Source organism: Amphiprion ocellaris, chromosome 12 (assembly GCF_022539595.1).
Source record: "Amphiprion ocellaris isolate individual 3 ecotype Okinawa chromosome 12, ASM2253959v1, whole genome shotgun sequence".
NCBI lineage: Eukaryota > Metazoa > Chordata > Actinopteri > Pomacentridae > Amphiprion > Amphiprion ocellaris.
Genome location: NC_072777.1, coordinates 2,610,458 through 2,624,375, shown reverse-complemented (window position 1 = coordinate 2,624,375; position 13,918 = coordinate 2,610,458). Strand labels below are relative to the sequence as shown.

Here is a 13,918-nt window from a genome sequence, read left to right as displayed (position 1 = left end):
CAGCAGTAAAGAAACTTTTATACCAGCAGGAGACAAAAAAAACAACATTTTTAGCTTCTTAACACACATCTGTGATTAAAAAACATTTAATTTTATGTTTTAATGCCTAAAGCTGTAAAAAGTTGATGAGATTCTGGATAAAATTAATATTTACAGACTTTAAAGGAGGATTTTAGTTCATTTTAAGCTGTTGTTTTTCACATTAAATATGATTTTTACATGAATCATTTTAAAAATTTAGTCCGACTCAAAGGAAACACAGAAACCTGCTCTTTATTTTACTGATCGTAAAGAAAGCTGAGTGGTTTTTGGACCAATGTTCAGTAATTTTGTCCATTTTTCTTCACTTTGAAATTTGTTTTTAGTCTTTTGGACATGTTTCAAGTTACTTTGAACAGTTTTTGAGTCATTTTAGACAAGTTTCAAGTTTCTTTTGGCCAAATTTTAATTAGTTTTGGATCTTCTTTGTTCATTTTTCCCCCTATTTTTGTGTCATTTTGGAAATTTTGAGTCATTTAGGAGATATTTCAAATCAATTTGGACAATTTTTGAGTCATTTAGGGTATGTTTCAGGTTATTTTGGACACTTAGAAATCATTTTGAACATTTTTTGAGTAATTTAAGACATATTTCAAGTTATTTTGGACATTTCTTAAATTGTTTTGGACAAATTTTGATAAACTTTGGACATTTGGAGTCAATTTGGATATTTATCGAGTCATTTGGGCAATTTGTGAGTAGTTTAGGACATGTTTCAAGTTATTTGGAAACAATTTTGAGTCATTTTGTAGAACTTTCAAATCATTGTGGATGCATTTGCAATTTTTAGGTTGTTTAGGACATTTCAGATGAATTTGGTCAATTTTTGAATAATTTAGGATGTGTTTCAGGTTATTTTGGACATTTAGAAGTCATAATTTGAGTCATAATGATCATTTTTGGGTAATTTTGGACATATTTCAAGTTATTTTGGACAATCTTCAGTCACATTGGACAAATGTAAAATAATTTAGGATATGTTCCAAGTTATTTTGGATTTTTTTTTGTCATTTTAGACACCTTTTTAAGTAATTTTAGACAAGTTTCGAGTCATTTGTGACATTTTCTGTCATTTTGACATTTGTTAGGTCATTTAGGACATGTTTCCAATCATTTGGGACAAATCTTGATTCGTTTTGAACATTTGTTGAGTAATTTTTACCATTTTGAGTCATTTAGGAGATGTTTCAATTGATTTTGGACTGTTGTCTTTCTGCCTCCATCCTCACATTAATATTTAGACTCATACGTGGAAACAAAGCAGCAGATAAATGTCAGAGATCAGGTCAGAGATCTCTCCCCGGCAGCTAACTTCTGTGTTTAACTTCAGTCAGACTGAACATTTTAAATGTAAAAATCATCTTTCTTTGGAAAACTACAGTGAGGTCAGATTAAACTCTGATTTCTGAATCTTTTAGAGCCACAACAGACACTTCAATGAGGTTAAAATATAATGGAACTCTTAGATTTTTCTGTCACTTTTTGAAAATCCCAGCAGACTGTGAACACTTTTCCAGCTGATTATCGAACTCAGGACACTTAGATGGTCAAAAAGCACCAAAATAACTCCTCAGTGAGCTTTAAATCCAACATCTGCTGTCAGTTTTCTTAGATTTTTAACTTCCTGCTGCAGATTTAGGCTGCATGGAATCCGTTTCACTAAACTATGAAAGGTTTGGTGCCACCAAACATTAAAAAAACATTAAAATCTCATTTGTGTTTTTCTAACTTCTGTCAGTAACATTCTGCTTTAATTAAGATGAATTATTTTCTTTTGCTGTGGTTTGAAACACTTTTAATTAAATTCAAGCACAAAGAGATCATTTTGTTGCTGAAAATAACCGAAATAACTGGAAATATTTGACATTTTGTGTAGAATTGGAGTGAAATAACGCGTTAAAAGACATTTTTAACTAAACCCAAAGACGTAACTGTGTAATAACTTTGTTTAACGTATTCATCCATTAAAAAAATACTGTTTTTATGGCTGATGTGTCCATATTAAAGACAGTTTAAACCAAATACGACATACGACTGTTTTTAAATCATATATTTGTACAATAATAAATGTAATAATATGAAGTTCTGTGCAACAGGACCTCATTGAAACATGAAAAAAATGAAAACAAAATCATATTTCAACATTCTGTCGACTGAACAGTAAAACTGCTGGAGAAACGGCATCCAAGTGGTGCTTGAAAGTTAAAAATTAACTTTATTTCTGCACAAATGTGACCCAAGACAAAAGTAGATTTAAAAAAAAAAAAAAAATGCAGTTAAACAAATTAAAATATTAAACTTTTATTCATTTATTTATTGAGTAAAATGATTCTAGATGGATTCATTTCTGATAATATTGGATAATTTTCCTCAAAATACTAATAAACAAGTGTAATATTTTTGTCTTATTTGTTAAATTTTAAGAAATTATGTGAAATTCTGATGTTTCAGGTCATAATTGTGCAGAAATGTAGCAAATTCTAAAATTTTAAAGCACCACAGTATTTTTATTTTTGCAGCAGAATGATGCTGTTACATGTTTAACTTTACATTTTTTTATAGAAAGCCCTAAAATATATCTGCCAGATGATATAAGCTTAAAATAACATTACAAAATGTGTCTTTATTTGGAAAAAATCACTTATGAAACATACAGTGAACATTATCTTTTAAAATAAAACAACAGTAAACAGTAAATAAAAAATTTGACTGTTTCAGATGAAAGAAATGTGAATTTATTTGGGTTTTGAGTCATTTAGGACATGGTTCAAGTTATTTGGGAGAGTTTTTTTTTACTCATTTTGGACTATTTTTAAAATAATTTTGGGCAAATTTTGAGACATTTTTTTCCTTTTTTACAATTCGTAGTAATTTGGGACTCATTTCAAGTTATTTTGGATATTTTCTTAGTAATTTTATACGCGTTCAGAGTAATTTTGGACAAGTTTCAAGTCATTTGGGACATTTTGTGTCATTTGGAATATTTTTAAGTCATTTTGACAAATTTTACGTCATTTAGACCATGTTTTCAGTTATTTTGGATCATTTTGAGTCATTTCAGACAATTTTTACATCATTTTGAGCGTGTTTTTAGTCATAGTGGGCATTTTTTTTAGTCATTTAGTCAATTATTACAACATTTTAGACAAATTTTGAGAAATTTTGGACAGATTTAGAAAGGTTTTGGACATTTTCAGTCAATTCGGACATTTATTTATTTTATTAACAGTTTTTGAATAAGACAAGTTTCAAATTATTTTGGACAAAATCTGAATTTTGGACATTGTGTAATTTTTGCCATTTTTGAGTCCTTTTAAACACAATTCAGATTGTTTTGGACAATGTTTTTGGTCACTTAGGAAATGTTTTAAGACATTCTAGACATATTTTTAGTCATACTGGACCATTTTTTGAGTCCTTTTGATCATTTTTAAGTTGGTTAGGAGATATTTCAATTCAATTTGGACAATTTTTGAATTTTTTAGGACATGTACCAAGTTTAGACAATTCTTACATCATTTTGGATGAATTTGGAAAAAATTTGGACATTTTGAGTCAATTTGGATATTTATTGAGTCATTTTAACACTTTTAGAATTTTTACAATTTGAATTTGGGACATTTTCTGAGTCATTTTGACAAATTTTATGTAATTTAGGATGTGTTTCCAGTTATTTTGGACCATTTTGAGTCATTTCGGACAAAATTTTAAATCATTTTGGGCAAATTTTGAGTGATTTTGGAAAGAAATGTGAATTTAGATGGATATTTATCGAGATATTTAATCATATTTTGCCTTCTTTTTTATATTTTGATATTATCTGTCAGTTTTTACATTACCAGAAACTTTTTTACATTTACAAATAATTTCCAGCTTAATTTTAAACTTTGCATCCCTGCAAACTGGAGAATTTACATCTGAACAGAACAAAAAACATGAAAAATATCAGTTTCATTTTCTGCACATTAGAATAACTCAAAAAAACTTCTACAGTATAGTTTCTCGTTTGTAACGTCATGATTTGTGTGAAGTTGTGTTTTCTTGTTCAGAACCAGCAGTCTGTGATTTCCCAGAAGTCTTTGTGTCGGTCATGTGACGTCGTCTCTCTTCGTTTAAAGAAGCGACCAGCTGCAAGACGTCCGGATGGTGGAAACGACCTGAAACAGACAAAAAAAAACCCTAAACATTAACATTTATGTTTAGATTTATTATATAAAATATTATATATACTGAAAACTATATGAAATATATTAAACAAATACATAATGAAAAGTTTATAAATAATAACAAATACAAGTAGTAAATTATTATTTTTACATTTTATAAGTTTATTATTATTATTATTATTATTATTATTATTATTATTATTATTATTATTATTATTATTATTATTATTATTATTATTATTTTACTAAATGTGAAAGTCCCTCTCCGGTTGCTGACTAAACTCCAATCATTAAAATAGTATTTTACCTTTTTTCCGATGGAAAACAATGCCTTGATGGCTTAAACTTAAATTTATGTTTAGATTTATTATATAAAATGTTACATATATTCAACATTATATGAAATATTTTATATCTATTAAACAAATACATACTTAAAAATGCACAAATAACAAATAAAATAATAATTATTTTTAGATTTTACTTAATAATTACTAAGTAAATATTTTAAAAAATAACAAATAAAAAGCTAATAAACTAATGTATTAAAAATACATGATTAAAAATGGATAAATAATAATAAATAAAAGTAAGTTATTATTTCTATGCTGAATTTAGTGTAATAAAACATTAAATACAGATTTTTTTACTTTATTTAATACATTGATTATTGAATAAATATTTTTTTAAATAAATAAAATAAAAATCTAATAAATGAAATATTTATTGCACAAATACATAATCAAAAATGCAAAAATAATAAAAATAAATCATTATTTTTAGATTTTATTAAGTAAATATTTCAAAAAATAAATAAAATATCTAATAAATGAAATCTATGTATTAAAGACATAATTAAAAATGCATAATTAATGATAAATAAAAGTAAAGAATCATTCATTTGTTTTTAGATTGTATTTTATTTAAGAATTTAATTGTTAAATAAATATTTTTTTAAAAATCTAATAAGTAAATTAAAAAATAATAAAGTAACAAAGCATTATTTTGTATTGAATTTAATTCAATATAGTAGTACATTTTTTAATAAATATAATCTAAAAAATAAATTTGACATTTGTGAAATAAATACATAATTAAAAATGCGTAAATTATAAATAAAAGTAATAAATAGGAGTGAGTTGCCTTTGAGTTTTTTCCTCCTTGACTGCTGACGTCTGACGTTACGGTGAGCGTATTGCGTCACTTCCTGTTGTGGAGCTGTGTTGTGTTCTGTGACTGTTGTAGCTTATCCACTCCATCTAATTTGATATTCATTTAATCTGTGTGTAGCGGTAATATTTGAATCGTAACATACACTCGTTTTCTTCAAGCACCCTCTCAGTACTTAATTCTAAGTTAATCTGTTATCTCTGTCCGCTAGCCTGGCACTTAGCAGTTAGCATGGCTTCTCCCTCTTCCTCTCCTTCTCTTTCCTGCTCAGTGTGTCACATGTTTAGTTACTCCTCTGCCTCCTTTAGTGATAATGATACCTGTAATAAATGCAGTCTGTTTGTAGTTTTGGAGGCGAGGCTCTCTGAATTGGAAGCGCGGCTCCGCACCATGGAAAACACCCCGCTAGCTGTTAGCCAGGCTCCCTTAGCCGGTGCGGACCGCAATAATATAGCTGCTAGTGTAGCTTCTGCTAGCCGTACCCTAGCAGCTCCCGAGCAGCCGGGAAGTCAGGGTAGCTGGGTGACAGTTCGTAGGAAACGTAGTCCTAAGCTCAAGCCCGCTGTCCCGGCACACCACAAACCGCTTCACGTTTCTAATCGTTTTTCCCCACTCAATGACACACCCGCTGAGAAACCAACTCTGATCATTGGCAGCTCCGTAGTCAGAAAGGTGAAGCTAGCGACACCAGCGACCATAGTAAAATGCCTCCCAGGGGCCAGAGCGGGCGACATAGAAGCAAATTTGAAACTGCTGGCTAAAGATAATCGTAAATACAGTAAGATTGTTATTCATGTCGGCGGTAATGACACCCGGTTACGCCAATCGGAGGTCACCAAAGTTAGTGTGGCATCGGTGTGTAACTTTGCCAAAACCATGTCGGACTCCGTAGTTTTCTCTGGACCCCTGCCTGATCTGACAAGCGACTATGTGTTTCGCCGCTGGGTGTCTACGTGGTGTACTGCAAACGACGTTGGCTTTATAGACAATTGGAGCTCTTTCTGGGGAAAACCTGGTCTGATTAGGAGAGACGGCATCCATCCCACTTTGGCTGGTGCAGCTCTCATTTCTAGAAATATGGCTGATTTTATTAGAACTCCTAAAGCATGACAACCCAGAGTTCAGACCAGGATGCAGAGTTGTAGTCTTCCACACCTCTCTGCAGTTTCCTCTCAGCTGTCACCCTCCAGTAAATCACTTAGCTTTATTGAGACTGTGTCTGTCCCCCGACCACCAAAATTCAATAAATTAAGCAAATCAAAAATAAACAAAAGACATAGTAACCATAAAAATCTAATTAAAATTAATACCACTATTTCAACTGAGCGAAGAAACAGGACAATTAAATGTGGTCTGTTAAATATTAGATCTCTCTCGTCTAAATCTCTGTTAGTAAATGATTTGATAACTGATAACCAGATTGATTTGTTCTGTTTGACTGAAACCTGGTTGCAGCAGGAAGAATATGTTAGTCTAAATGAATCAACTCCTACTAGTCATACTAACTGTCATGTTCCTCGAATCACAGGGCCGAGGAGGAGGAGTGGCAGCAATTTACCTCTCTAGCTTAAAAATGAACCAGAGACCTAAACCTAGTTACAGTTCATTTGAAAATCTTACTCTCAGTCTCTCTCATCCAGATTTAAAAGCTCAGAAACCAGTTTTATTTGTTGTTGTATATCGTCCTCCTGCTCCTTACTCTGAGTTTTTATCTCAATTCTCAGACTTTTTATCTGATTTAGTGCTCAGCTCAGATAAAGTCATTATTGTGGGTGACTTCAACATTCATGTTGACGTGGACAGTGACAGCCTTACGACTGCTTTTAATTCAATATTAGACTCAATTGGGTTTTCTCAACATGTAAATAAACCAACTCATAGTTTTAATCACACCCTTGACCTCGTTCTGACTTATGGCATAGAAATCAAACAGTTAACAGTATTTCCCCAGAACCCTCTTCTTTCTGACCATTTTATGATAACATTTCAATTTACAACAATAGATTGTATAGGAGTTAAGAATAAATATCATTACAGTAGATGTCTGTCTGACAATTCAGTGACTAAATTTAAGGAAATAATACCCTCTCTATTTAGTTCAGCACCACTTGCTGATATAATGGAAGGGAAATATTATAATTTTACCCCCACAGAAGTGGATTATATTGTTAATAATGCTGCAGCCTCACTGCGTACAACACTTGATAGTGTTGCACCTGTAAAAAAGAAAGTTCTATCTCAGAGAGGACCTGCTCCTTGGTATAATTCCCAGCTGCGGACTTTAAAGCAGGCGTCCCGAAAGCTGGAAAGGAAGTGGTACTCCACTAATTTAGAGGAAGTTTATGTAGCTTGGAAAAATAGTCTAGTAATTTATAAAAAAGCTCTTCGTAATGCCAGGACAACATATTATTTATCTTTAATAGAGGAAAACAAGAACAACCCCAGGTTTCTCTTCAGCACTGTAGCCAGGCTGACAAAGAGTCAGAGCTCTGTTGAACCTTGTATTCCTTTAGCTTTGAGCAGTAACAACTTCATGAGCTTCTTTACAAATAAAATTATTACGATTAGAGAAAAAATTAATCTGGCCCTTCCTGCAAATGTCACAGATGTATCATCGAGTACAGATGCTTTAGAATTGGCTGTAAGACCAAATGGATATTTAGAATTTTTCACCCCCATACATCTCTCTGAACTCATTTCAATAGTTTCTACATCCAAACCATCAACATGTCTTTTAGATCCTATCCCAACTAGACTGTTCAAGGAGGCTTTACCTTTAATTAATTCCTCAATGTTAGATCTGATTAATCTCTCTCTAGTAACAGGTTATGTACCACAGGCTTTTAAGGTTGCTGTAATCAAACCTTTACTTAAAAAGCCCACTCTAGATCCAGATGTTTTAGCCAACTATAGACCAATTTCCAACCTCCCATTTCTCTCCAAAATTCTGGAAAGAACAGTTGTAAATCAATTATGTGAACATTTACAAAGGAATAGCTTGTTTGAAGAGTTTCAGTCAGGCTTCAGAGTGCATCATAGCACAGAAACAGCTCTGGTGAAAGTTACTAATGACCTTCTCATAGCGTCAGATAATGGACTGGTCTCTGTACTTATTTTGTTGGACATTAGTGCAGCATTCGATACATTCGACCACAAACTTTTATTACAGCGACTAGAGCATTCTATTGGCATTAAAGGGACAGCACTGGACTGGTTTAAATCCTACTTATCAGACAGGTTCCAGTTTGTGCATGTCAACAATGACTCTTCTGAGCATGCTAGGGTTAATCATGGAGTTCCTCAGGGTTCTGTCTTAGGACCAATACTGTTCACATTATACATGCTTCCCTTAGGCAATATTATTAGGAAGCACTGTATTAATTTCCATTGTTACACTGACGACACTCAGTTGTATTTATCTATGAAGCCAGATGAAACTAATCAGCTAGGCAGACTGCAAGATTGTCTTAAGGACATAAAGACCTGGATGACCTATAATTTCTTACTACTAAATTCAGACAAGACTGAAGTCATTGTATTTGGCCCCAAACATCTTAGAGAATTGCTTTCAAAGCATATAGTTACTCTGGATGGCATTACATTGGCCTCCAGTACTACTGTGAGGAACCTCGGCGTTATCTTTGACCAGGACATGTCCTTTAACTCACACATAAAACAAATCTGTAGGACTTCCTTTTTCCACCTGAGAAATACTGTGAAAATCAGGAACATCCTGTCTCAGAGTGATGCAGAAAAACTAGTCCATGCATTTGTTACTTCTAGGCTTGACTACTGTAATTCCTTATTATCAGGTTGTCCCAATAGCTCTCTGAAACATCTACAGCTAATCCAAAATGCTGCAGCCAGAGTACTGACGGGAGTTAGCAAGAGAGATCATATTTCTCCTATACTGGTTTCTCTTCATTGGCTTCCTGTTAAATCTAGAATAGAATTCAAAATCCTTCTTCTGACATATAAAGCTCTTAACAACCAATCTCCATCATATCTTAAAGACCTGATAGTACCATATTATCCTAGCAGAACTCTTCGCTCTCAGACTGCAGGCTTACTTGTTGTTCCTAGAATCTCTAAAAGTAGAATGGGAGGCAGAGCCTTCAGTTATCAGGCACCTCTCCTGTGGAACCAGCTCCCAGTTTGGGTTCGGGAGGCGGACACCCTCTCTAATTTTAAGACCAGGCTTAAAACCTTCCTTTTTGACAAATCTTATAGTTAGGACTGACTGGGGGACCCTGAGGGGGTCAGCTGGAGTCTTCCTCTTGGACGTCCCTTAGTTCTGCCCCTAGTTCTGCTGCTATAGGCCTAGGCTGCTGGAGGACCTCTCTGGATGCACTGAGCCCTTCTCTATCTACCTTTATATTTAATATATATATACCATTATTGCATTACATTCACTCTGTTTCTCCCTGTGTCCTTTCTCCGAGTGTCCCTGATCCCAGAGCTGGATGCTTCAGATCTGTGGTGGTTCTCCCACCAACTGTAACCCCCTGCCTCTGTCTCTATCCCTCTACCTCTATCCCTCTACCTCTACCTTTCTACCTCTTCTGTTCCTCTCCACCCTCCCGGCCAGCAGCAGATGGTTCCCCCACATAAAGAGCCGGGTTCTGCTCGAGGTTTTTTCCCTGTTAAAAGGGTGTTTTCCTTGCCACTGTCGCCTTTTGGCTTGCTCTGGGGTTCAGGCATATGGGTTCTGTAAAGCATCTCGAGACAATTTGACTGTAATTGGCGCTATATAAATAAAATTGAATTGAATTGAAATTGAATTAAATCATTACTTTTATGTTTTATTTAATTTAATTTAATTTAATTTAATGAATTAATTACTAAACAAATAGAAAAATAAAAATCTACTAAATACATTTGTATATATTTATTAAATAAAATGAAACTAAAATCTTAGAGGTAACTCAGCTGCACCAGCTCCCCTAAAACACTGAAACTCAGATCCTGAAGTCCTACATCATCTCCTGACAGTCCCACAACTTCTCGATCAAACCTGAAACACCATAAAGACCAACCTGCGGTGGAGTCGAAGAACTCCTGCAGGCGTCCCGGCGTTCCCTCCAGCTCCTCGTACTCGTGGGCCTGAAGAATCATCTCCAGGAGGTCCAACTGTTTGACAAGTCGAGCCTCAGCGCTGCTCTGAGTCTCATATTCCTGCAAACAAGATGAGTAAAATAAAAGAACACAAACAGAAAGTAAAACTAGAAGTAAAACAGAGAAACAACGAACCTCCCAGAGTCCATAGACCTCCTGTTTGAGTCCATCTGGGAGAAGATCTGACAGATGTTTCATCGCCTCCTGAGGAGGAAAAAACGACAGAAATCTCAATTTATCTCAAGAACAGAGCAGAACAAGCTGGAGAAAATACATAACTGTGATTTAAATAGTTAAAGATTCAGTTAAACATTCATCATGTCAAAGATTTAAACATTGTTGGCTTTAAAATGTTGACTTTCAGCTCAGAATCGGTTGTTTTTGATGTTTTTTTCTGCTCACTGACTTCTTCCCTCCGGTGCTTCTCTGCTTTGCTGACGTTGTCTGATGGAGCGATATCTCCCACAATGCACTCTGCCATGTCGTGGACCAAAGCCAGCTTCATACACCTGGACACACACAGACAGGAAGTCACACCTGGTTCTTTATTATCTCAGTACAAATCATAACATTATTTATGAAGAGCCTTTCTGAAACAAAGATCCAAGATGCTGCACAGAACTGAACAACAGCAACAATAATAATAATAATAATAATGATAAACATATAAAAGATAAAATAACTACATAATAAATAATAATAAATAAATAAAACCAAGCAGACAACAATCTAAACAGCAACTCAGTGAAGTTAGGGCCCAAACTTTGATTTATAATGAATTTTTTTTCAACAAAATGTTTCTTTTTTCTGGCTGGAAATGGCAAAAATGAGTGTAAAAAAAAAAACTGTAAAAATGCATTTATTTGACTCTGTAAGTCAGATATTATGGTGTAATATAATATATAAGTGAAGTTAAGCCCCAAATACATTTTTATTTGACCAACAGGTTTTTTTCTGTGTAAAAATTACATTAAAAAGTGACAAATGAGAGTAAAACATTGTAAAACAATGTTTAACTGTTATTTTACACTTATTTATGTCATTTCCAGACAGAAAAAAATATTTTTGTGAATAAAAAGTCACTATAAATCACAACTTGACCCAGGTATATAAAACTCTGAACTTAACGGCACATAAAAGAACTAAATTTAATTTTTAAAAAAATAAGCAGAATAAAGTAAAAAAAAGGACACCTTTCTTCACCTGTGTTTGTCCAGCGTGGGGTCGCTGATGGTCAGAGACATCATGGCCATCCGGTACATGTGATCCGAGACGCTCTCCGGGTTCTTCACGTTCCTGTAGACCCAGCCAGTCCGAGGAACCCTCTGAAGGAACAATAAATGAGTCAGGAAGCAGCAAAAATGAACCTGAAGTGTGTGTTTCTGCAGCTTTATGGGACAGTTTGTGATTTTACTGCACTGAATCTTTATTCTGTCCTTTTATTTATGTTAAGTTTACTTGTCATGAGCTTTTCTTTTAACTTCTTTTACACTGAGCTGAACTTTTTAACAGAGTTTCTCGAGTCAAACTGCAGCTCTTTAATTCTGCAGTCTTCATTTGTCTGATTCAGTCTCATTTAAAGCAAACATAATAAACATTTCTAACTCTAATCCAACAGCTAAATCTGTACCGGTGCCGTTTTCTGCACGTTTAAATTCATGTTTAGCTGAAGAAACTGAAACCTTTTCTTTTATCGTCTATTTACTTACAAAAATCCAAGTGTAATTATTCAGAATATTAATATGACTGACATCAACTAATAAGGCAAAAAAAATACATAAAAACACCTAAAGAGGGTAGGAAATTGCCACAATATAGTTTGAAAACAAAGCAAAACAGTCACTCAAACACAAAAGATTCATGTAAGTAATCCTAGAAGACATTTTTAAGCAAAACACACAAATCAGTTTCTAGCTTCTGAAATATGAAGTTTCCTGGTTTTCTTAAACCTTTTCTAACAGTAAACTGAATTTATTCAGGTTTTCCACTTGTGATTGGACAAATCAGCACATTTTAAATCATTCTTGTGAGCTTTAGAAGCTTTATAAATCACAGAAATGTCTATATTTTACATTTATTCTGAATTTAAACACCAGTTTTACCAAATAGCAATCCTGATGAATTACTATATCCAGGAGGCATTTCTTTTTTTTCTTGCTTTAGCAGTTTTAGAGACAGTTTAAATATTTATATTTATATATGTCACAAACTACTAAAAGTTGAACATTTTCCCCTAAAAATACATCTAATTCTAATATTTGCCAGTAGATTTATGATGGATTTATTAAATTATGGAATTATCACAAACTATTTTTCTATTTTTTTTCTTTGTTTTTCTTCTGTTTGTTTCCTGTAAGTTTGAATTTTAAGTGTGCGTGGGATGTTTTCTTCTGGGAATTGCTAATGTAGAAATCCATAAACAGGCTCCAGTAGATGGTCGCAAAATCAATCAATTAATCAATGAAATAAATCAAAAACGGCGTTTGTTTGCATTTAATGCATTAAGCTACAGGACGAATCAATTATTTAAAACTGAACGCAAGAAAAGGAAATCAGCCACAAAGAAGCTCTGATCTGACTTAAAAATCAACATATATTGATTAAACCATAATATCTGATTTACATTATCAGAGTTTTCATAATGCTGCATTTTTCGACCCTGTAATCAATATTTACGTTAATTTCTGAGTTGACAGAATCCAATCAGAGCTTATTTCTGTTTCCTCACTGCAGTAAAAAGCTGTTAGAGTCTTTTTTGCTCAATTTATGAAAGAGTTTTACTGTTTTTGCGAGTTTTACTGTGTTAGCAGCAGATGGAGCCTGAACGCACCAGCAGCTCCTTCACTAACAGACCGGAAGTGACTTATTTTGTCTTTCTGTGATTAAACTTCCAGAGTTTGAGGTCGATTCTTACTTTGAGTTGTCCGATGAGCTTCATGAACTGCAGCATGTTGTTTATAGCGGCTCTCTGCTCGCTGGAAGCTGCCATCATGCAGCAGGAACCGGAAGTAGAGGGGTGGAGTCAGTTGGTGCACTGACCGGTAAAAACCGCAGGGAGGCAGCAGAGTCCATAGAATCTACTTCCTGTCTAGTTACAGGATTATTTACCTGGATGTTTTGGGGTATTTATACACATTATTATTATTTTCTGTTCAGTTACTGTGTGTCTGAACTGTGAAATTAATATCTTGGTTTCTTCTTTGAGTCCTTTTTAATTTTTTTCTTTTACAGTTCTACTTTTTTGTTTGTTTGTTTCAGTGGCTTATCTGACGAGAGTCACTTTTTAATTGATGATTTAATGTAGTTTGATTTCATTTTCTCTGCTCTCATCGTTTGGATTAATTCTGATATAATAACTGTTGGTTTATTTATCGGTGCAGCAGCAGGACCTTTTCCACAGACAGTTTTCCTGCCTGTTGGCTTGTTTT

General features: G+C 33.6%; 1 protein-coding gene across 1 annotated transcript; it reads right to left on the bottom strand.

Moving 5' to 3' along the window:
• Nucleotides 1-2,071: 2,071 nt before the first annotated feature.
• Nucleotides 2,072-13,496, bottom strand: hddc2 (HD domain containing 2). The gene is made up of 6 exons (XM_055016232.1): nt 13,405-13,496; nt 11,694-11,815; nt 10,897-10,999; nt 10,626-10,694; nt 10,412-10,550; nt 2,072-4,196 (listed from the first exon to the last, which is right to left on the bottom strand). The coding sequence occupies exons 1-6, from the start codon at nt 13,480-13,482 to the stop codon at nt 4,054-4,056; spliced, it is 654 nt and encodes a 217-aa protein (XP_054872207.1). The 5' UTR covers nt 13,483-13,496; the 3' UTR covers nt 2,072-4,053.
• Nucleotides 13,497-13,918: the final 422 nt, after the last annotated feature.